The following is a 22,360-nucleotide window of genomic DNA, read 5'->3' as shown; positions in this document are numbered from 1 at the left end:
GCCTCAATTCGCTGCAGATTCTCCTGCATTTCAGTACAATTTTCCATTGTTACAACCCCTCGATACATCTCAGCATCATCTGCAAAAAGCCTCAGTGAACTTCCGATGTCATCCACAAGGTCATTTATGTATAATGTGAATAGGAGCGGTCCTATGACACTCCCCTGCGGCACACCTGAAATCATTCTTACTTCGGAAGACTTCTATCCATTGAGATTCTTCCAAAATTATACAACTGATCGGCGTTAGAGATATAGCTCTATAGTTCTGCACATCTGTTCGACGTCCCTTCTTGAAAACGGGGTTGACCTGTGCCCTTTTCCAATCCTTTGGAACGCTACGCTCTTCTAGAGACCTACGGTACACCGCTGCAAGAAGGGGGGCAAGTTCCTTCGCGAACTCTGTGTGAAATCTAACTGGTATCCCATCAGGTCCAGCCGCCTTTCCTCTTCTGAGCGACTGTAATTGTTTCTCTATCCCTCTGTCGTCTGTTTCGATATCTACCATTTTGTCATCTGTGCCACAGTCTAGAGAAGGAAATACAGTGCTGTCTTCCTCTGTGAAACAGCTTTGGAAAAAGACATTTAGTATTTCGGCCTTTAGTCTGTCATCCTCTGTTTCAGTACCATTTTGGTCACAGCGTGTCTGGACATTTTGTTTTGATCCACCTACCACTTTGACGTACGACCAAAATTTCTTACGATTTTCTGCCAAGTCAGTCTAAGATGGAGAGGTCGACACAGGAGTGGAATTTGTGACGCACTGCATCAAACTAGTCAGAAGTTTGATGACCCCCCCCACCCAAAAAAAAAAAACAAAAAAAAACGAAAGGGTCTCGTTTAAGCATTCTTTGCGGACTCACATTTCAATATTTACCTAACGGTAGGACACATGTCCTGATACCGGGTTTGCTTTCGTTCTTAAAAAAAAAAATTACCAGCCCCAGCGGATTTTATCATTGATGTAATTATTATTGATCTTGAGTGTAAAGACAGAGCTGCAATTTCAGGTGACGCGCAGGGTGGCGGACGGTACTCGACGGTGGAGGACTGCTTCTTCCGTTCTTTGGGCCTGCTCGTGCTGCAGACACCCGACCTGGAGCGGCGCCACACACGTGTCGTGGGCCCCACGCGCCACGTGCTGTCCTGGCTGCTGATCGCCTACCTGCTCGTCACCGCCAGCTACGGCAGCGGACTCTCCTCCGTGCTCACCGTGCCCAGGTATGAACTTGCATTGTGTCACGCCGCTCTGTGTTTCAGTATGGAGCATAGGCTATGCATCTTCGATTGGTATTCATCAGTAACCATTAGGAAAAGGTCGTCTGATTTGTAAGTGCAAACTTTCCACTTGGCATAATGTACGACAGCGCTGAAACTTCCGCCGCGCGGGAATAGCCGAGCGCTCTAGGGCACTGCAGTCCTGGACTGTGCGCCTGGTTCCGGCGGAGGTTCGAGTCCTCCCTCGGGCATGGGTGTGTGTGTTTGTCCTTGGAATAATTGAGGTTAAGTAGTGCATACACTTAGGGACTGCTGACCCTAGCAGTTAAGCCCCATAAGATTTCACACACATCTGAACATTTCTGAAACTTCCTGGCCGGCCGCGGTGGTGTAGCGGTTCTAGGCGCGTAGTCCAGAGCCGCGCGACCGCTACGGTCGCAGGTTCGAATCCTACCTCGGACATGGATGTGTGTGATGTCCTTAGGTTAGTTGGGTTTAAGTAGTTCTAAGTTCTAGGGGACTGATGACCACAGCTGTTAAGTCCCATAGTGCTCAGAGCCATTTGAACCATTTTTTTGAAACTTCCTGGCAGATTAAAAGTGTGTTTTGGACTGTGGCGCGAACGTGACGACTTACCCATTTGCGGTCAAGTGCGACTCACGACCCAACGCTACAATTTTACTTCCGTCAGTAACTCAGGGTATGAGAATGGGTCGTGATTCGTGATAGGATGCTCAGTCGAAGAGCACTATCCCGCAAGAGACAAGGGTCCCAGGTTTGATCCCTCACCCGGCACACGCTTTTAATACGCAAGGAAGTTTCAAACCAGAGCACACAGCGCTTCAGAGGGAAAGTTAATTATGACAGAGCTCTCTAAAAGTCGAGAAATTCAGGATGTCTTCAATGCTACAGGACGGTTTCGAGTAACATAGAGTGATGAGTGGAAATGACTGGGTGTTGTGGAGGTATGTACGTTTCCTATCAAGAAACACAATTTATTAACAGCAATCTCGCCATGACAGATCCAAACAAATAACAAAATATTCTGCTCAAAATGAGCACGGTAAAGACAAAACCTCAATAGACAGTCTTTAAATATTACACAGACGAAATAGGAAATTCTAAAAAAAAAACTATGCCTACGATGCAGAACCAACATACAAGACATGTTAAGTAAATGCTGAATAATTAGAATAGTAAGGTCATCCGAAGACCAGTATCAGTTGCAAAGCGATTTAGAAAAGATTGCTGTATGGTGTGTCAGGTGGCAGTTGACGCTAAATAACGAAAAGTGTGAGATGATCCACATGAGTTCCAAAAGAAATCCGTTGGAATTCGATTACTCGATAAATAGTACAATTCTCAATGCTGTCAATTCAACTAAGTACCTGGGTGTTAAAATTACGAACAACTTCAGTTGGAAGCACCACATAGATAATATTGTCGGGAAGGCGAGCCAAAGGTTGCGTTTCATTGGCAGGACACTTAGAAGATGCAACAAGTCCACTAAAGAGACAGCTTACACTACACTCGTTCGTCCTCTGTTAGAATATTGCTGCGCGGTGTGGGATCCTTACCAGGTGGGATTGACGGACGACATCGAAAGGGTGCAAAAAAGGGCAGCTCGTTTTGTATTAGCACGTTATAGGGGGGAGAGTGTGGCAGATATGATACACGAGTTGGGATGGAAGTCATTACAGCATAGACGTTTTTCGTCGCGGCGTGACCTTTTTACGAAAATTCAGTCACCAACTTTCTCTTCCGAATGCGAAAATATTTTGTTGATCCCAACCTACATAGGTAGGAATCATCATCAAAATAAAATAAGAGAAATCAGAGCTCGAACAGAAAGGTTTAGTTGTTCGTTTTTCCCGTTCGCTGTTCGGGAGTGGAATAGTAGAGAGATAGTATGAACCCTCTGCCAAGCACTTAAGTGTGAATTGCAGAGTAGTCATGTAGATGTAGATTTTATGAGTAGTGGAGGCCACTGATTGAGATATATGTAAGAGTAATTGAAATTCGCAGTGAATAAAAGAAGACCTTATTAGTGGAAGGCCAGCACTGAAAATACCAAAATAATGCAGAATTAATCTACGCTAGACCAAGCCAATTGTTATTACACAAGTAACATAATTAAAATTCACACTAATAAAACATTGTCTTGCGAGGAAAAGCTCAGTCGTAATCTATATTAATAATGGTCTAACTCAGTTCACTGTGCATAGTCTCAGTTGCAGGTTGCCCCTTTAATGGCATCTAGCTCTACCAAACACAATTGATTTTCAATATCTCATATAGTTATTTACCTAATTTAAATACTTAAGAATCTTCCATAATCTGCTTATTAAGAGGTGTAATCATATGTTAAACGTTTAATACAGTATACCAAGTATTACAATTAGAAACTGTCTGTATGTCGTGCAAGACAGTAATACATAGTGCGACAATTACCCAGAGTACGTTCGTCCTTTTGTATCCTGCCTGGATAGGCGGTGCGTGGGTCTGCTCGAGTCAACTGCTTCCGTAATATAGGCCGAGAGTGAAAGAAGCGAGTAGGAGCAGGAGAGGTGAAGCACTTTACTGAACTGAGCGTAACTAACACAAAGTCTCAATAGCAAGCTAGCCCACTCGGTAGTAGAAGCAATATTTCTAGGCGGTCTGCTCTTGATGGAAAGAGTGAAATTAATGCGGCACACCCTGAGCTCCACATCGTCGGCCAGAGGGCGCTGTGGTCGGCGTAGTTAGTCTTCTCTCGGAGTGCCAACTTGCGAGAGCGAGCACCTGCGTTGCGGCATCGTAACTATCGACGCCATACGTCCAGTATTTGAAAAAGAGAGCACAGCGTCTTCGAACAAACTTTACACATACTTCTAAGCTTTTTGAAACTTTGTCTCACTAACACCAGCCACAAAATAATACAAGCGAAAAAGTTTTTCATTTCAATATTTTTTAGGTTTTCCACCAGCAAAACTTCACCTTCATGCACGACGTTTTAATTTATTACCACTTTACTATTAACTCTACTGGAAATGTACACAACTGGCCATTACAATTGCTACACCTCAAAGATACGAGGCTACAGACGCGAAATTTAACCGACAGGAGGAAGATGCTGTGATATGCAAATGATTGGCTTTTCAGACCATTCACACAAGGTTGGCGCAGGTGGCGACACCTACAACGCGCTGACATGGGAGAAGTTTCCAACCGATTTCTCATACACAAACAGCAGTTGACCGGCGTTGACTGGTGGAATGTTGTGATGCCTCGTGTAAGGAGGAGAAATGCGTACTTTGATAAAGGTTGGATTGTAGACTATCGCGATTGCGGTTTACGTATCGCGACATTGCTGCTCGCGTTGGTCGAGATCCAATGACTGTTAGCAGAATACGGAACGCCGTGCTGGAACCCAACGGCCTCGTATCACCAGTGGTCGAGATGACAGGCATCTTATCCGCATTGCTGTACCGGATCGTGCAGCCACGTCTCAATTCCTGAGTCAACTGAAGGTGACGTTTGTAAGACAACAACCATCTGCACGAACAGTTCGACGACGTTTGGAGCAGCATGGACTATGTCGGAGACCATGGCTGTGGTTACCCTTGACGCTGCATCACAGACAGTAGCTCGTGCGACGGTGTACTCAACGACGAACCTGGGTGCACAAATGGAAAAACATCATTTTTGCGGATGAATCCAGGTTCTGTTTACAGCATCGTGATGGTCGCATCCATTTTTGGCTACATCGCGATGAAAGCACATTGGAAGCGTGTATTCGTCATCGCCCGGCGTGATGGTATGGGGTGCAATTGGTTACGCGTCTCGTCACCTCTTGTTCGCATCGACGGAACTCTGAACAGTGGGCGTTACATTTCAGATGTGTTACGACCCCTGGCTCTACCGTTCATTCGATCCCTGGAAAACCCTACATTTCATCAGGATAATGCACGACCGCATGTTGCCGGTGCTATATGGGCCTTTCTAGACACAGAAAATGTTCGACTGCTGTCCTGGCCAGCACATTCTTCAGATATCTCGCCAATTGAAAACGTTTGGTCAATGGTGGCCGAGCAACTGGCTCGTCACGATACGCCAGTCACTACTCTTGATGAACTGTGGTATCGTGTTGAAGCTGCGTGGGCAGCTGTAACTGTACACTCCATCTAAGCTCCATGAGTATCAAGGCCGTTATTACGGCCGTAGGTAGTTGTTCTGGGTACTGATTTCTCAGCGTGTAAGCACCCAAATTGCGTGAAAATGTAACCACGTCAGTTCTAGTATAACACATTTTTCCTATAAATACCCGTTTATCATCTGCATTTCCACATGGTGTAGTAATTTTAATGGCCAGTAGTGTATTTTTCAGGCAGTATCCACTAAAACTACTGAAAGTACCTGGAAAATTTATCAGAATAAGCCACGTAGTTCAGGAGATATGTTGTCATAAAGATTTATATGCTATTCCTTAACACCAAAAGTTACCCAGACAAATTATCACAAGAGTGTTGAATAATGAGATCACTTAGCAACTCTCCACAAACTGTACACACAATCTCGAGCATTTACAAACTTTATTTGGATTACACTCCCAATGTCAAATAAACAAACGGTAACAAAAATCGCAAACCACAAAATAATTTATGAACGACTAGTCCTTCCTTGTATAGTACGCGCTTGCCATCTGAGGACTTTTGATACAGCCGCTTCTCTTTTCTTCAAATCCTTTAACATTTCTACAGGTGGCCTCTGTTTCTCCCACTGTCAAGCATGCCTCTACGACCTTGTATTTCTTGACTAACGATTCCTACTTTGCTATTCTGAACTTTGGTCAATATATTGGCCGAAATATCGTCTGTCGCTGTTAGTACTCTCTGGTTGAATAACCCCTAAGTTGTTTGAAAACTGTATACGCCAGGAAAAAAACTCAGGTCTCACAATTATTGTAGTATTTGGCATTTATTCTTCTACACAACTTCAGATTTTGTCGAACATTTTATCTACGAAATTTTCACGTCCAGCTGGCCTCTACATCACTTTCAGAAAAGTTGTGGTGAAAGCGTATGATGAATATGATGTAGACGCACTTTAAGATCATATTTCACATCAGCGCCTACCGTGCTACGTTTTACGCAGCGGCATTGTTTGCATAACGAAGTAAAGTAGGGGACACATTTCTCTGCAGTCTTTCGGCAGCAAGTTTCTCCTTCCACCATGTGAAAGTTGTTAACGCACTTTCTCGTTTAAACAGCATTTCTTTGTGCCGAATCACAGTAATTTTAATTGTGGTGATGATAAACCGCATGATCGTAAGGGCAATTTGCGTATACATACATCTGTGTACTGCTATTCTCTTTTTTTTTTAGTTCCTTGAGTTCACAATTGCTTTCGAAACGGGCTTATGTGACAAACCTTTATTTCTGTTGTTAGTTTCACTTGGTAATAAGGTTAGTGGTAAGAGATGTATTGTACTATGCTGATTGAAACTCAAATGTTGAGTAACATGTTGAATAATCATAAAATATGCACACGAGTAGAAATAAAATAGGTGTCCCACTTGCAGGAAAAGTTTGTTATTATTCCTTTTATTTCTATAAAACATACTGGTCATGGGGACCTGCTATATTGATGGTAGTTGTCCTTTTAAAAACTTGTTTGCCAAGGATGATTGTGTATCCATCACCAACAAAGATTGAACATGGAAAAATAAGACTGTTATTGTATTAATAGCTTTTTCCAGGCTTCCATTCCTTCCTGTCAGTTATTATTTAGGGACAACCGGAAAATTGATATGTGGATTTTAGTAGGACACAGCAACTTTATTTCACTATCTTGCTTTATGAGAATAGCTTGTTGAGATCAAATGACTCTTACAATATTTCCGAATAGAATGCGTGTAGGACTGAATGTCTACAATCAATAGTTTTGGCTGATCAGTAGTGATCTTCCAGCAGTATATGGACTCTCATGAAGCCCAAAAATAAAATTTCCACTGTTACAGTGTCAGTCTTCCCCAGAACTCTGCAAACGTTGGTCTTGGTGTGTCTCTCTAACTCCCTGGATAGCTTTGGGTCTTTGACTCGCGATCCAATTGGTTGTTAATATCTTACTTTCTGTTGTATATGGCCCTCCTTTCCCAAACTAAACACACACCCCTGCCGAAAATAACCATTCAAATGCGATACTTCGTGAATCCTAGTTTTCCTGATATCTTCTGTAAGCTGGGTTATAGATCTAGTAACGTCCTTACTCTGGCGCTTCGAGTGGGCATTGTCATTCATGTTCTGGCCAAGTACTGAATTTGAGAAGCTTCCTTGGATCTGAAGATAAAATAGTTTTGTGGAAGGTGCACGTAAAATATTGCCTGAATCATGAATTCTGCTGCCTTCCGACTTTCCACATACAAATACACAAATTATTGGTGCACATGTGTTTACTAAGAAATATATTCAAAAAGTTGTTAAGTGCATCGCTGCTTCATTGAAAATCATATAGAAAGAGGGGATCCATCGTCCTTCATTGTTATTTCCTACCCTCATCCTCTAACAGTCACTCCGATCTTTCAGTATAATATGAATAAATACGAATTTAGTTTATGTCCCTAAAAGTGATCAAATATAGATTCATTGTTTGCCAGATTGAACATTCAATCCAGTACTCATCTTGTGGCTAAAGCTCCATCCTGCATCTGTGTTTAGTAACAAATAAAATTTGTTTATGGATAGGTTCCGCCTTCAGCAAGCAAACTCTCCTTCATTTCTACACAGACTTGTTTCGCTGAAGTTACAGATCCTTCAGTTTCTTTATTTTCTTTGTTTTAAATAAGAAGAATAATTGCTTTTTATTAGCAATACATTAGGATTCCAGTTCTTATACCGAGCGTTCACAAATTTGAAAACATACAAAATTTGACGAACTGGCTATTGGCTTCTGTCTCGGGTTCTTCGGCCGACGTTCATCTAATGATTTCACTGTCGTTTCGCCAGCACAAGTGGCTGACATTGTCAAAGCTTCACCCTCCATTACCGGTATGAACTGTAGCCGAGCTCGCCTTCGCGCACTATATGTACCTGCCTCGCCAAAGTCCGAGGGCTTCTCCGCGGTCATTTCTGGTGCGGTTCTCCTATTGCTACCTGCGACGGTCAGCCAGGATCCGTGTACCTTAAGGCTTTCCTCTTTCTTGTTGAAGCTGTTCGCGTGTTTTTGTATGTCTACAGCTTCTCTGAACGAGCTCGTGTGATAGTGCTTCTCTACAGCCAGAACTTCCGTGTCGGCGAATTTTATTACGTGGTCGGTCTCACTCAGTGCGTGCTCTACCACGGCCGGTTTCTCCACCTGCCCCGACCTGCAATGTCGCTCATGTGGTGTTGATTGATCGTCCAGTCATTCCGACATAAACTTTTCCCCACGTGCATGGTATACGGTATATTCCCGATATTGCAATGGATTCCTTTTCTCTTTTGCCGATCTAAGACACTCTTTGAGCTTCCTTGTCGGTTTGAAAATTGTCTTTACGCCATGTTTGCGCAATATACGGCCGATTCCGTCCGTCACTCTGGGAATGTATGGCAGAAAGGCCGTACCACACATTTCTTTTTCTGATTAGTTACTGCGCCGAGTGTTTGGCCCTGTTACACTTCTAATATAATTTGTGAAGTACCCATTGCTCCTCAGAACACTTTCCAGGTGTTGCATTTCACGTCTGAGGTGTTGCGGCTCACATATTCGTCCTGCTCACCAAAATTATTATGTGTTGTGCCAAAATGATCCATCTGTAGTTTTGGTAGAGCGCAACTCTAGTGATAAGGTGTTGATGTCAAACACATTGTCGCCTTCTTGTGGTTTCACGGCCACTCAACCACTTTCCATACATTTACGCGACAATAGCACGCGAACAGCAAACCTGCTAAGCCGCTTCCTGGTTACTCGTTCCCACCTACCGATCCATAACTACCTGTCATTTGTCAGAGTCACTTACGTCACAGTTTTTGCCCATTTTCTGTCTGTATTGTCCCTAGCACGATAACCTGCTCTTCGCAGCTCCGCTTATATACTTTTCTTATTGTGTCACGTGCCTGCAGGGCATCTAGGTAGCATTCAGTCTAGCGGTGAGCCGTGGTCTTAATGTTTTGGGTCATCGGTGTACATCAACATACACACTCATCCCTATCACGCATCTAAATGACGCATGGAGTTATCTGTTAACGACTCCAAAAAATAAGAAAATAATATTTCAGTGCTGTTGGAAACTCATCGATAAATGCACAGTGTTTTAAGAGATAAAGGAATTCGTGACAGAAGCTGTCAGTGGTCATTGATTAAAAACAATGGAGAAATTTGAAACTTCTTGCTGGACTTGTAATGAAAGACAGGTCTACCACTTATTATGTCGAAGCACTAACCGCTTTGCTGTCATGTCACAGTAGTCATCACAACTGCACGAAATACCCTAGCACGCCTCCCGCAGACCCACGTTCTCAACTTATCCACACACTACCGATGTAATGCCTCTTGCCCATTGTTGACATTACTTGCGTCATTTTGCCAATTCCCAGAAGAATTTGAGCGTGGTATGCATTCGCAATGAAGTGATCAACTGCTCGTTCTCCCCTTAATTGTATAAATGTTGTGTCTAGTCTTGTGATCACGCAGCCATTATGAACCAAGACGCACAGAAATTAATGACGTTTGTGTCCAATTTTGGTTGATTTAAATCAATGTGGAAAGTTGGAAATTTGTGCTGCACCGAGAGTTGAACCTGGATTTCCTGCATACTAAGGTACATGCATTGACCACTGCATCATCAGGAAACAGTGATCACAGCAAGAGCATGGACTACCCTAGTATCCCTCCTAACAGACCCGAATTCTCAACTTACCCACTTGCTACTGAAGTATGCCCAATATGTCCAAAAGAACTGACTATATGTATAAAGCAACGCTCGAACTCTTATGAATGCTGCGAATATTGAGAACGATGAGAATGGGGAGTACACCTCAAGTGTGTGGAGAAGTTGAGAGTTTTGGTCTGATCGGAATGTTGCTCGGGTAGCCTATGGAGTTGCAGTCACTATTGTGTCTGAATGGCGCAGTGGTTAGTGCTGCATCTGCCTAGTAAGCAAGAGACGCAAGTTAAAATATCGGTCCAGCACAAGTTTTCAACTTTCCCTATTGATTAAAATCAATGCTTACTGGTACATAATAATATTAATTCCTTTGTGTCTTGATTCATAGTGGCTGCATTGTCAAAATAGTGTCTGTCCTTTCGGACATTTCCAAAAGAACACATACCATGTATAGACAGTGTTTCAATCCTTGTTAACAGGTAGTATTAAGATGTATTTTGTGGGGATTTTTATTATTTGTTATAGCAGCTGGGACAGGTTTTTCTCTCAAGGGGGCAGTGGACGTCTTATCTTTTTGCAGCTATTTCAAATTAATACACCACGATATTTATTTGTTTCGTGTAACCATGTGGAGACTGCTGCTGACGTTTGTGTAGTGTGCATCTTTGGTTATATGAGACCAGTCATAATGTACTAAATGAAAGTACCCACAGCAAAGTTCTGCCTCCACAGGCCCATGGCTGCCGTTGCTCTAACGCTGCAGCAGGCTACGTACCCTAAAGTTATCTTTTTCTCTTGTTGTTCGTATTATAGATAAAAGTTATCAGAGTCTTTTTTCTCTTGGTGGCAGATATGAGCGACCAATAGACACCGTGTCTGACCTACACGAGAGTGGTCTGGAGTGGGCTGAAAGACATTTGGTGTACCTCTACTCAATCAGAGAACTCACAGATCAGATCTACGTGGACCTGATCCAGCGCTTCCGCGTGTTCTCATCGGATACCCTACACTCTAGGACCTCCACAGGAGATTTGGCCTTCGTCATAGAGAGACTTCCAGGAGGTAAGACATTCAGAATGTGATTTGCCATTTGCACTAATCTTAGTGAAACTAAAACACGCAGTTTTGAGTTAGTTGTTAGCAAATTAATGTAATATTTCCCACAGAAGGATTTTAACTGTTAAGAAATCATCAAAATATGATTTTCCGTGAACGCACTGAAGAATACCATAGTAAAACAGGGTGTTACAAGAAGGTATGGCCAAAGTTTCAGGAAACATTCCTCACACACAAATAAAGAAAAGATGTTATGTGGACATGAGTACGGAAACGCTTAATTTCCATGTTAGTGCTCATTTTAGTTTCTTCAGTATGTACCGTACTTCCTCGATTCACCGCCAGTTGGCCCAATTGAAGGAAGGTAATGTTGACTTCGGTGCTTGTGTTCACATGCGACTCATTGCTCTACGGTGCTAGCATCAAACACATCAGTACGTAGCATCAACAGGTTAGTGTTCATCACGAACGTGGTTTTGCAGTCAGTGCAATGTTTACAAATGCGGAGTTGGCAGACGCCCATTTTATGTATGGATTAGCGCGGGGCAATAACCGTGGCGCGGTACGTTCGTATCGAGACAGATTTCCAGAACGAAGGTGTCCCGACAGGAAGACGTTCGAAGCAATTGATCGGCGTCTTAGGGAGCACGGAACTTTCCAGTCTATGACTCGCGACTGGGGAAGTCCAAGAACGACGAGGACACCTGCAATGGACGAGGCAATTCTTCGTGCAGTTGACGATAACCCTAATGTCAGCGTTGCTGCTGTACAAAGTAACGTTGACCACGTCGCTGTATGGAGAGTGCTATGGGAGAACCAGTTGTTTCCGTACCATGTACAGCGCGTGCAGGCACTATCAGCAGCTGATTGGCCTCCACGGGTACACTTCTGCGAATGGTTCATCCAACAATGTGTCAATCCCCATTTCATTGCAAATGTTGTCTTTACGGATGAGGCTTCATTCCAACGTTATCAAATTGTACATTTTCACAATCAACATGTGTGGGCTGACGAGAATCAGCACGCAATTGTGCAATCACGTCATCAACACAGATTTTCTGTGAAAGTTTGGGCAGGCATTGTTGGTGATGTCTTGACTGGGCCCCATGTTCTTCCACCTACGCACAATGGAGCACGTTATCATGATTTCATACGGGATATTCTACCTGTGCTGCTAGAACATGTGCCTTGACAAGTACGACACAACATGTGGTTCATGCAGGATGGAGCTCCTGCACATTTCAATCGAAGTGTTCGTACGCTTCTCAACAACAGATTCGGTGACCGATGAATTGGTAGAGGCGGACAAATTCCATGGCCTCCACGCTCTCCTGACCTCAACCCTCTTGACTTTCATTTATGGGGGCATTTGAAAGCTCTTGTCTACGCAACCCTGGTATCAAATGTAGAGACTCTTCGTGCTCGTATTGTGGACGGCTGTGATACAATACGCCATTCTCCAGGGTTGCATCAGTGCATCAGGGATTCCATGCGACGGAGGGTGGATGCATGTATCGTCGCTAACGGAGGACATTTTGAACATTTCCTGTAACTAATTGTTTGAAGTCACGCTGGTACGTTCTGTTGCTGTGTGTTTCCATTCCACGATTAATGTGATTTGAAGAGAAGTAATAAAATTAGCTCCAACATGGAAAGTAAGCGTTTCCGGACACATGTCCACATAACATATTTTCTTTCTTTGTGTGTGAGGAATGTTTCCTGAATGTTTGGCCGTACCTTTTTGTAAAACCCTGTATTTTTGAATAACACTAGACCCTTGAGGAACTCACCGGTAACATTGGCCAGAAAGACATAAAACCGCGATATTTGTCATTAAAAGTAGGTAAGGTGGTGTGTAGTCCCCCCTAAGAAGTTTAGTTCAAGCTGTAATCGAAGGAGTATGCGTTTACCGATTTCATGGATGGAGTGAACTAAAATTTATTCGCTCAGTGAAACTAGAAGTCTGGAAATACTTTGAACTGCCGACATTCGGAGGCGATGGAAGTCTTAATCCTATACTTCATTCTACTTAAGTGAATATTATGTGACACTAAAGTGTGTAACGTAAATGATAGATGTGAAGAGAGAGGAGCTGAGGAGGAGACGATGAACGGAAACAGAGAGACAGGGAGGAGGAAACGGACAGCAAGAGGGGAACGGGGTGGGCAGGGTGAAGGGGTAGGTGAAGGTGGAACTGGAGAATAGGGAGAAGGAGGTTGTATTAAATAAATACCGTGCATCACCAGGTTTGGCGGTTAGAAGTGAACTAAATTCTTTTACGTAAACGTACGTATTAAGAATAATTTAATTTCATCACTACTGTAGATAATCCTATTTTTCGTTATCCCTCTAAAACGAAAATATTCACAACAAGTAGTAATTTCACAGTTATCCCAACTTTATTACCTCTGTTGACATAATATATTCACACATAGAAGGTAAACTCTTCTGGAAAGTCATTCATCTGCTCATGTTTTATTTCCGTGAAACATCTCTTTTAATGAAAAGCGCCCATTGCTCTTATGGCATGCGTTTTTAGGTCCCTTTTTTTAACAGGCAGTTTTTCTTTTGTTGGTCCATACTACCACCTCTGAAAGTTGGCTACCTTGAGATATTAGCAAAAAGCTTACTGCTATGTGTATTCCACTGTCAGAGGCATTACAACGATTTTCACGGATAACTTTCGACTCGTTTGTTTCCGGACAGCAGTCACTTACCTCAAACTGATACATTTCGCTTCCGCATCATCCCTGAATGTTTGAACATCATCACGAAATCATCTTTAGAATCACGCAGGCTAGGTTCAATTACTATGCCTCAGATCATAAGGTACTTAATCTACTACTCGTAGTTCCACTGCGACTAACTACAGCTATCTCGTCTTAAAGTCACCAAACTACAGAAACCATTGTAATGATCCTGTAAATAACAGCACTTGTGTCGTCTTAAACGTTACAATGTGTCTGTCATTCTATGAGAAGGAGATCTACCTGGTGCGCGAACATCGCGTTAGCACCGTATGATTAGGGAGAGAAATGTTGTACGTGAACATGTCTGCCATTAAGGATTCACAAAGTCCGCCACCTTTGGTACTCCTAGCATGTCTCCTTCATCGACACAGCGTCACAATGGAATTCCCAGCCACGCATCTGGACCACGGGCCGGAGCTACCCCACTCGTCCAGCTAACTTTCGGCAGCACGTGTTTGATGACGTGTGATGTTTCGATTTGTCTGCTTGGTTGCAACTCATGTTACATGCCAATAAGATTTTGTTGCTAACAATCGTAAAGATTTTCCAATATCATGAATTTAATGAGAAAAAATAACTTCGTGCTGTAGCATTGTATCTTTAAGGGTCTTCTGTTTCTGAAGCATAAACTTTAGCAAGATAGGATGAATTCTTTTAGACTTGTGTAAAAAAGATCATTGATGAAGTACAACCCAACTGTTTAGTATTGTAGACCTCACTGAGGTGACAAAATAGCAAGGGATCCTCCTATTGTCTACACTGCGACCGCTGCGTACAGAGTGCGTTTATTTTCAACCATACCAAGAGCCCCCGCACAGTTTGTGTACCTTACAAAACACCGCCACAATGTCGGACTGTCTTTTGCCTCGTGTTGTGCAGCATATCGACGTTACATGCTGAAAGTCTGCTGGAGAAATATTGAGACATGCTGCCTCTGTAGCCCTCCATGGTGCGAAAGTGTTGCCGGTGTAGGATTTGGTGCACAAACTGACCACGCGATTATGTCCCATAATTGTCCACCAGAATACATATCGATCGATTTTGGTGGCCAAATCATTCGCTCGATTTGTCCAAACTGTTCTTCAAACCAGTTGCGAAAATTTGTGACCCAGGGACATGACCCATTGTCGTCCATAAAAATACCGTCGTTGTTCGGGAATATGAACCCAATGAGTAACTGCAATGGTCTCAAGGTAGCCGAACATAACCATTTCCACAAGTCGGTCATCTGCTGCCACAGCCAGTTAGCATCAAAATTTAGCCGTACTGTCCTAACGGATACGTTCGCCGTACGTTCCACATTGATTTCTGCGGTTATTTCAGGCAGCGTTGCTTGTCTGTTAATACTGACAAGGCCGCTGCTCTCAGTCGTTAAGTGAAGGTCGTCGGCCGCTGCGTTGCCATTGTGAGGGGTAATGCCTGAAATTTGGTATACTCGGCACGCTCTTGACACTGTGGACTTTGGAATATTGGATACACTAACGATTCACGAAATGGAATGTCCCACGTGTCTAGCTGAACCACCATTCTGCGTTCAAAATCTGTTAGTTCCTGTCGTGCGGCTGTAATCATGTCGGAAACCTTTTTCCGTCAATTACCTCAGTACAAATGAATGCACCGGCAGTGCACTGCCCTTTTATACCTTCCATACACGATACTACCGCCATCTGTATATGTGCTTGTCGCTATCCCATGAGTTTTTCCACCTCAGAGTATGTTACAAGCAATCTGCAATTGTTAAAGCATTGTCGGAATATGTATCTTTACTTACGAAATTCAATAAGCCGTGAAGTGTGTGATGAAAATTCTTTTCGAAGAGCACCAAGAGTCGACTGACACGTATTTCATTTTGCACAAAACTACATGTACTCAAATTGTTAGCTTTACGTCTTTTAGTCATAGCAGAGCTACAGATTACTCAGAAAAACGTGAGAACTCATCGTCTACGTTATGTTAATTTAAATGACTGCTTTTAATGTAGGAATTATACACCTCTAAAATACATAGTGGACGCATGTACGAGATACATCAAAATTAATGTAGCGACTACAAACGTCTATACCAGTTTGTTGCGTCACACTTCATACATAAGAACTACAGGGAACGGAAAAGAAAATTTGGAAGTGTCGATCCTTGCGTAAGCTTAGTGAGTGGAAAGCCGGAACGAAACTGAACGATCCATGTTCTCCTCTGACCTAAGTGTTTGAACAAACATTTACCTGGACATGCTTGAGCAATAGCTGATGCCACAACTTTATACGGACAACATTGAGTCAGCATAATAGAGTACCCACACACTGGAGTGTGGATGTTAGCACATTCTTAAATCTATGTCATGGAAAGCGTTGGTCGCAACGACTCTGTGTTACGCTGTTGACAACCCAAGAATCCAGACCTGGCATTCAACGATCTATTTTTATGGTGTTATGGAAAGTCCTTGGGTATGTTCATCGTTTACAGAAAAATAATCTTTATCAGTGACTCTCATATATTTCATAATCTACGGCGTGAAATGAATTATCGCCTACATTTCCTCCTCGCCACCAAGGGATGGGATATAGAATACCTCTAAAATAAGTAACGAAAACTTGAACGTTCTTTTCCGATACTTTTAAATCATCTCGATGTACCCTTATGCACTGAATAATTATAATCGTTTGTAGTCGCCATTTTTATTTTGAATTAGGCTGTTTAAAAGAGATTAGTTATAGTTATCTGCGTATTTGCATTTATATTGACAACAGTCCTGGTTACGCGCAGTCAAAGATTTCTGTAAAAACTTACAGTAACTATAATAAATTGATCGAGTGTCATCACGGCTCTGATGTCACCTATAACGGGAGCGTTTCCACAATTGTACTACTTTTCAGGTTTTGTTTATAAAAGCCAAAAAGTAAGCTAAAATTATTTAAGCAATCCCATCCTAAACTGTAGTATGTTGTTCTTGGTATATGAAATAAGGAATGGAAATTCCGAGAAGAATAAACACACTACACTTAATTTTCTAAACATCTGCAACTGGTGCAAATTTCCTAATCTGGTTTTCTAATATGTATCAGTGTGTGCATAAATTGTGCTACCCTCTCATAAACTGTGCCCCTGAGCTTGAAGATATATACTCGTCTTAGTTTAAGGAAATGTACCATATTGTACTTTTATCATCCCTATTTGCTGGCCTCACAATATAGCTTTCTCCCTCCTGTCCTCGCCCTTGAACACTTTCCATGTATCCACATTTTGCTTTTCATGCATCTGATTATTTTTTTCCTATTCGGTCTTCCTCGCACAACTTGGCAATATGATTTCTCCGCTTTTCCAATCAGCTACAGTCGTGCCTATCCCGCAGTCTCCAAAACACTTTCTTTTGGCAGGTGATCCCGTAGTTCTATATTTAGTCTCCCTTGCTTCAGTTAACTTTTTATATCATTTCCCTCGGTTTCGATTATAATTTTAATTAATTAATTAGTCAATTAATTAATTATAATTTTTTGGAACGGGCAACTTTATACCACTTTCTACCTGCCATGGCTTCTTCTGCATCAAAATTATGTAGGAACCCGTTTCTTTCTCTAATGTCGAAAGCAAGTTTTCTTAAATCTTTTTAAATGTTACAATATGCTCTTGCAATTCATTTTCAGAGTCGTTGGCAACCATCATTACTGGTGTCAAATTTTTTTTGCCACTGTTTGCTGTTTTATTTTTATTTTCAGTGCACAGTCACTTAATCCATGATCTCCATTTATATATACCGTTACAGCTAAAATCTATTCATCCGTGCTACAGTTTCCATAAATCGTTGTGTTGCCAAACTGTTATACAAAATAATTATTTAATTAATAACTTAGGATTAAGAAAATGGACACGCTGACCTCTCAAACTGGTGGACAGTATAAGAGGTGCGAATTTTATAGTAGCGAACTAGGAACAAGTTCAATACAGGAAAATCTCACTGCTCACTGCCTTGGCAATTGTTTGGACGTGAAATCGCATGGGCTATACGACAGCTCTAGTGCTGTACAACACACAATTTCCCCACGTTACGTAGAGTAATACATGTATAACGCAAACAATCGTTTTGCTGCTTTTTTTACACACTATAAGTGTGCTTTAATCACGTAAACTATGTTTATTTAAATGTGAAATTATTTGCCGTACAAGTTTGGATCGTACACTGTACACGTTCCAGTGTATAGACCGATCGCGTGGACTCCATTATTATTCTTCTTCCCTTTCTCTAATATCTTATTTCACTTGATTTCTCTAGCTGAATAGAGAGCTAAGCATTAATGTTAACATTTTCATATCCATCTCCACAGGTTATTTCACGATAGGTGACTACATCGACGAGGAGGCAGCTAGCAGGTGGCTACGACCAATGCGTGAGGACATCTATTGGGAGTATGTGGTCTTTGCAGTCCCCAAAGGATGGGCGTATCTTCAGAGACTTGACAACATGATCGACAGACTTCTCCAGGCTGGGATAATGTATACCTGGGAAGGACAGGTTTGTTTCCATTTCGACTTGCTGGCACGTACAGAGTTCTCTAACTCATAATATGCTATAAGTGTCATTTTGTTGTAATTTTTTTTTATTCATCAGATTTCTCCTGTGCCTTTCTCTTCATCTAAGATTGCTACTTCCACTCCACATCCTCAATTACTTGTTGGACGTATACCGATCTCTCTTATTTCCTTCAATTTTTACCTACTACAGCTCCCTGTAGAACCATGAAAGGTATTCCCTGATGTCTTAAAACATGTCCTGTTAACTCTTCCCTTGCCTTGTTTTCCCCATTTTCTTTCTTCTTCGATTATACGAAGAACATCATCGTTCTGTACCAACCCAATTAATTTCAACGCCGTTCGGTACCACCACAGCCTAAATGCTTCGATTCTCTTCGTTCGGTTTTTCTCACTACCATACAACACCGTTCTACAAACTAACATTATCAGAAATCACTTTCTCAGATTAAGGCCGATGTTAGAAGACTTATCTTGGTTAGAAATGCGTTCTATGCCTGCGCTCAACTGCTTTTTTATGTCTTCACTACTTCGTCCTCCGTGGTTATTTTGCTACCAAGGTAGTAGAAGTCTGTATCTTCATCTTTGTCGTTCTCATTTTTGATATTAAGTTATCGCCAATCTCATTTCTGCTACTCCTCATTACTTTCGTTTTTCTTTGGTTTACTGCCAATCTAATTCTGTACTGACTAGGCTGTTTACTCCATTCAGCACGTCCTGTAGTTGTTCTTTACCTACCATGAGGACAGAGATGTCAGCGAATACCTTCATTTATACCTTTCGACCGTAATTTTAATTCAACTCCAGAAACTTTTTACATAGGGTGGGTTGAACAGTAGGAGCCAAAGACTGCACGTTTTTGGTTTCATTTTTTTTTATCTTTAAGGTGTCAGTCTGCTAACTGGTTTGATGGTTCTCACACCGAGTTCCTCTCCTGTGCAAACTTTTCCTCCTCAACAGTTTCCTGTATGTATTCCAATCTCTTTCTTCCTTTACAGTTTTTATCCTCTGTCTTACAACCGTTTTCATCCGAGAACCCTGATCTTGGTCTTCCATTGTTATTGTTCCCTCCTGATTCTCGTATATTTTGTATGTTATCCGTCTTTCCCTAAAGGTTGATCCCACTTTTGTCATAAATGTGGCACTAAATTAGTTGTAGTATTGTAAAATGTCTCTGTGAACTGAGGAAGAGTTATGCCATCACAGCAACTTCACTTCTAACTCATCATCTCTTTTGTATGAAACAGCGACTGCCACAAGACGACATTTGTGTCATGGGAAGTCTCCGTCTTCGTCCCAACAGACTAAAGTTAAGCTTTTCCATACGACAGTATTTAATGTGCGTCTGATAAAACAGAAGTTTAAATACAGAAAAAAAACAGCCAAAAGCAGAATTTTGCCGTTAAGCATGCTTGCCTTTCATACAGTCTAGAAGTGTGAACGTAATTTCACAAAGAGCTTTCTCAATTTCTCGGTCGGTAGTGATTCTGATATAGACATATTTCGTCTCCTCTTCCCGAGTGTTTTCACTCATATTGTTGCCCACGTAGCAAACATGGTTCCTGCTACTGTTACAAATCGAATGTCCAGTGAGACATGCAGTTCAATAAATAAGACAGAAAACAGCTTTCATTCGGTGACACAAATTCGTAGAACCAAGCTGATGGACGGCGTGTTGTAAGCTGAGAATTCACTTCAGTATTTTTTAGATGCGATCTCGACGCAGTGACTTTGCTTGTAATCTCTTTCAAGACATTTTGTATTCTGTGGCCCCAAACATTACGCGGTTACACCTAAACATCACTCAGCACACTTCGACGTTGTATGACATACGGTAAGTAGAGGAGATGGCAAAATGTATGAAATACTGTAAATTATTACGAAAAGAGATATATTGCCATCGTGGCCGCATCATAATGTAAAATGCTCAAGAAGTTTGGACCTAATCATTGAATTCTCTTATGATATAGAAATTTATCAACCATTTCCAGTTCGAAATATCCTACCGTTCCTTTCAAATTGATTGTCTCATGATGATGGTATCTTAAACATACAGCTGTGTGACAAGTCTGGGAAAGAATGACACTGAAATGCTTTAATTACAGTAATTTACTGACTGACACGAAGGGTGCTTCGAGTCTTAGCACTGACATTACAGTTCTCGCAATGTAGTTATTGTTATTACTAGCATCAAATGATATAGTTGGATATGTTCTCCACATTATATAGCTAAGCGTTTTGGGATCACACAAACCCGTCTTCAGAATCTCCCTTATTTTAGTTATACATCCTTCGGCCACCGTATCATGTAAAATAAAATACAGTCGACTCTTTGCTTAACTTTATACCAATCGTCTAACTTCACTCATGCGTGATTCATGACCGTCTAAAGACAACCATTGACCGTTATCAAGCTGTTTCACAGGGCGTACACAATTTTACATTATACAGAAAGGAGAACATTGAAATGATTTTCAGTTTTTGTTTGAGACTTGTGAATACCACAGGCTATGAGAAGATCTCGAAAAAAAAAAAAAAACATGATCCACAAAGTGTAGGATTTTTTCTTTTATTCCAGTGTAGGATATCAAAAAATATCTTCAGATCTGTTTAAAGCATATCTTAATACAATAAAGCCAAACTAGCAGCTTCAAGATGGGTTGGTTGATTGGGGGAAGGGGACGAAAGAGCGAAGTCATGGGTCTCATCGGATTAAGACACGATGGGGCGGAAGTTGGCCGCGCCCTTTCAAGGGAACCATCGCTGCATTTGCTTGAAGCTATTTAGGGAAGTTACGGAAAACCTATATCGAATGCGAGTTCAGCATGCTAACCACTGCGCTACGTCGCTCGGTAGCAGTGTTGAGAGATTCAGTTTGTTTGTATTGAAAGATACTAAATTTACCTGTGAGCACGTCCTGTTCCTTTAGCTAGAACATATTAAGCTTGATTTATGCATGTATATCATACTCTTAGCCATTGTCTAATTGGTAGTAAGTGGTTACTCATCAACTAAGCCGTCCTTGCCTCTGCTTAGCCCTGTTCGCCAACGTTGGCTTGTTTCGCACTCTGAGTCAAATGTGACGATCGTGTGTCTTCATAGTGGAACGTTTCTTCCATCTCGCCCGCGAAGTTTCCTTGACGTTGTGCTAAGACCCAGACGAGGCTGCTCCCAGAATCCACTTACTCTCAGAAATTTGCAGAGCACTTCATATTGCTCCGGAGGGTAACTACGATACGCAGACCTGGGTCATTTTTTTGGATTTCTATACTATTAAAACCAGTGTAAATAATGGGCATCGCTCTCTCTTTGAGCACCAAAACAGGGTTAAATTTGTCACTCCCCTATGTCACTAATAAAGCCTCTGTAGCAGTCCTACAACTTTCAGAGAGATTCCAAAATTTGAACAGTGGACTGAAAAATGTACGCTGTCAACAGTTTATGCAGCAGCTCCATCTGGGTTCTAGCAACTTCCGCTGAATATCTTCAACCAAACGGACGAGATAACGGTTAAAAGTAAGTAAACAAGAATCACACGAAAACAACACACACTACGATTCCACAGTCACTGACTTCAATTAAACCTCTCCAAGCTCGAACCTCTCACTGTACACAACCTCTCTTTAGTTATAGCTCTAAGCTGTGTCATGAACCGTCTTCCTAAAGAGCACTTCCTCGATCACTAAACTGCAACAGGCTTTAGAAAACAGAAGATGACTGATTATTATTCCATATCCAAGCACGGGGACATATTTTTCATTCTTATAGTCTTTCCGTTTTTGAAATGTAACTTGGTTGTTCAGCCTGGGTCACCAACTTCAGGTCTAAGGGAAGTTAAGCACACCAGACGGCCGACAACTCATAAGGGATGTTGGCCACTGCCGGCCGCGGTGGTCTCGTGGTTCTAGGCGCGCAATCCGGAACCGTGCGACTGCTACCGTCGCAGGTTCGAATCCTGCCTCGGGCATGGATGT

At 42.0% G+C, this 22,360-nt stretch overlaps 1 protein-coding gene across 1 annotated transcript in view; it reads left to right on the top strand.

Annotated features, from left to right (window-relative positions):
- Positions 1-22,360, top strand: part of LOC126336052 (glutamate receptor 1-like) — a 146,204-nt gene that overhangs the window by 46,514 nt on the left and 77,330 nt on the right. Inside the window, exons 4-6 of the mRNA XM_049999532.1 lie at positions 1,010-1,220; positions 10,910-11,121; positions 18,182-18,369. Of these exons, the coding sequence (XP_049855489.1) occupies positions 1,010-1,220; positions 10,910-11,121; positions 18,182-18,369 (611 nt within the window). The remainder of the gene's footprint in view (positions 1-1,009; positions 1,221-10,909; positions 11,122-18,181; positions 18,370-22,360) is intronic.

The sequence above is a fragment of the Schistocerca gregaria genome, chromosome 2 (assembly GCF_023897955.1).
Source record: "Schistocerca gregaria isolate iqSchGreg1 chromosome 2, iqSchGreg1.2, whole genome shotgun sequence".
Classification (NCBI taxonomy): Eukaryota; Metazoa; Arthropoda; class Insecta; order Orthoptera; family Acrididae; genus Schistocerca; species Schistocerca gregaria.
The sequence above is the reverse complement of the archived record's forward strand: the minus strand, read 5'-3'. Positions and strand labels throughout refer to the sequence as shown.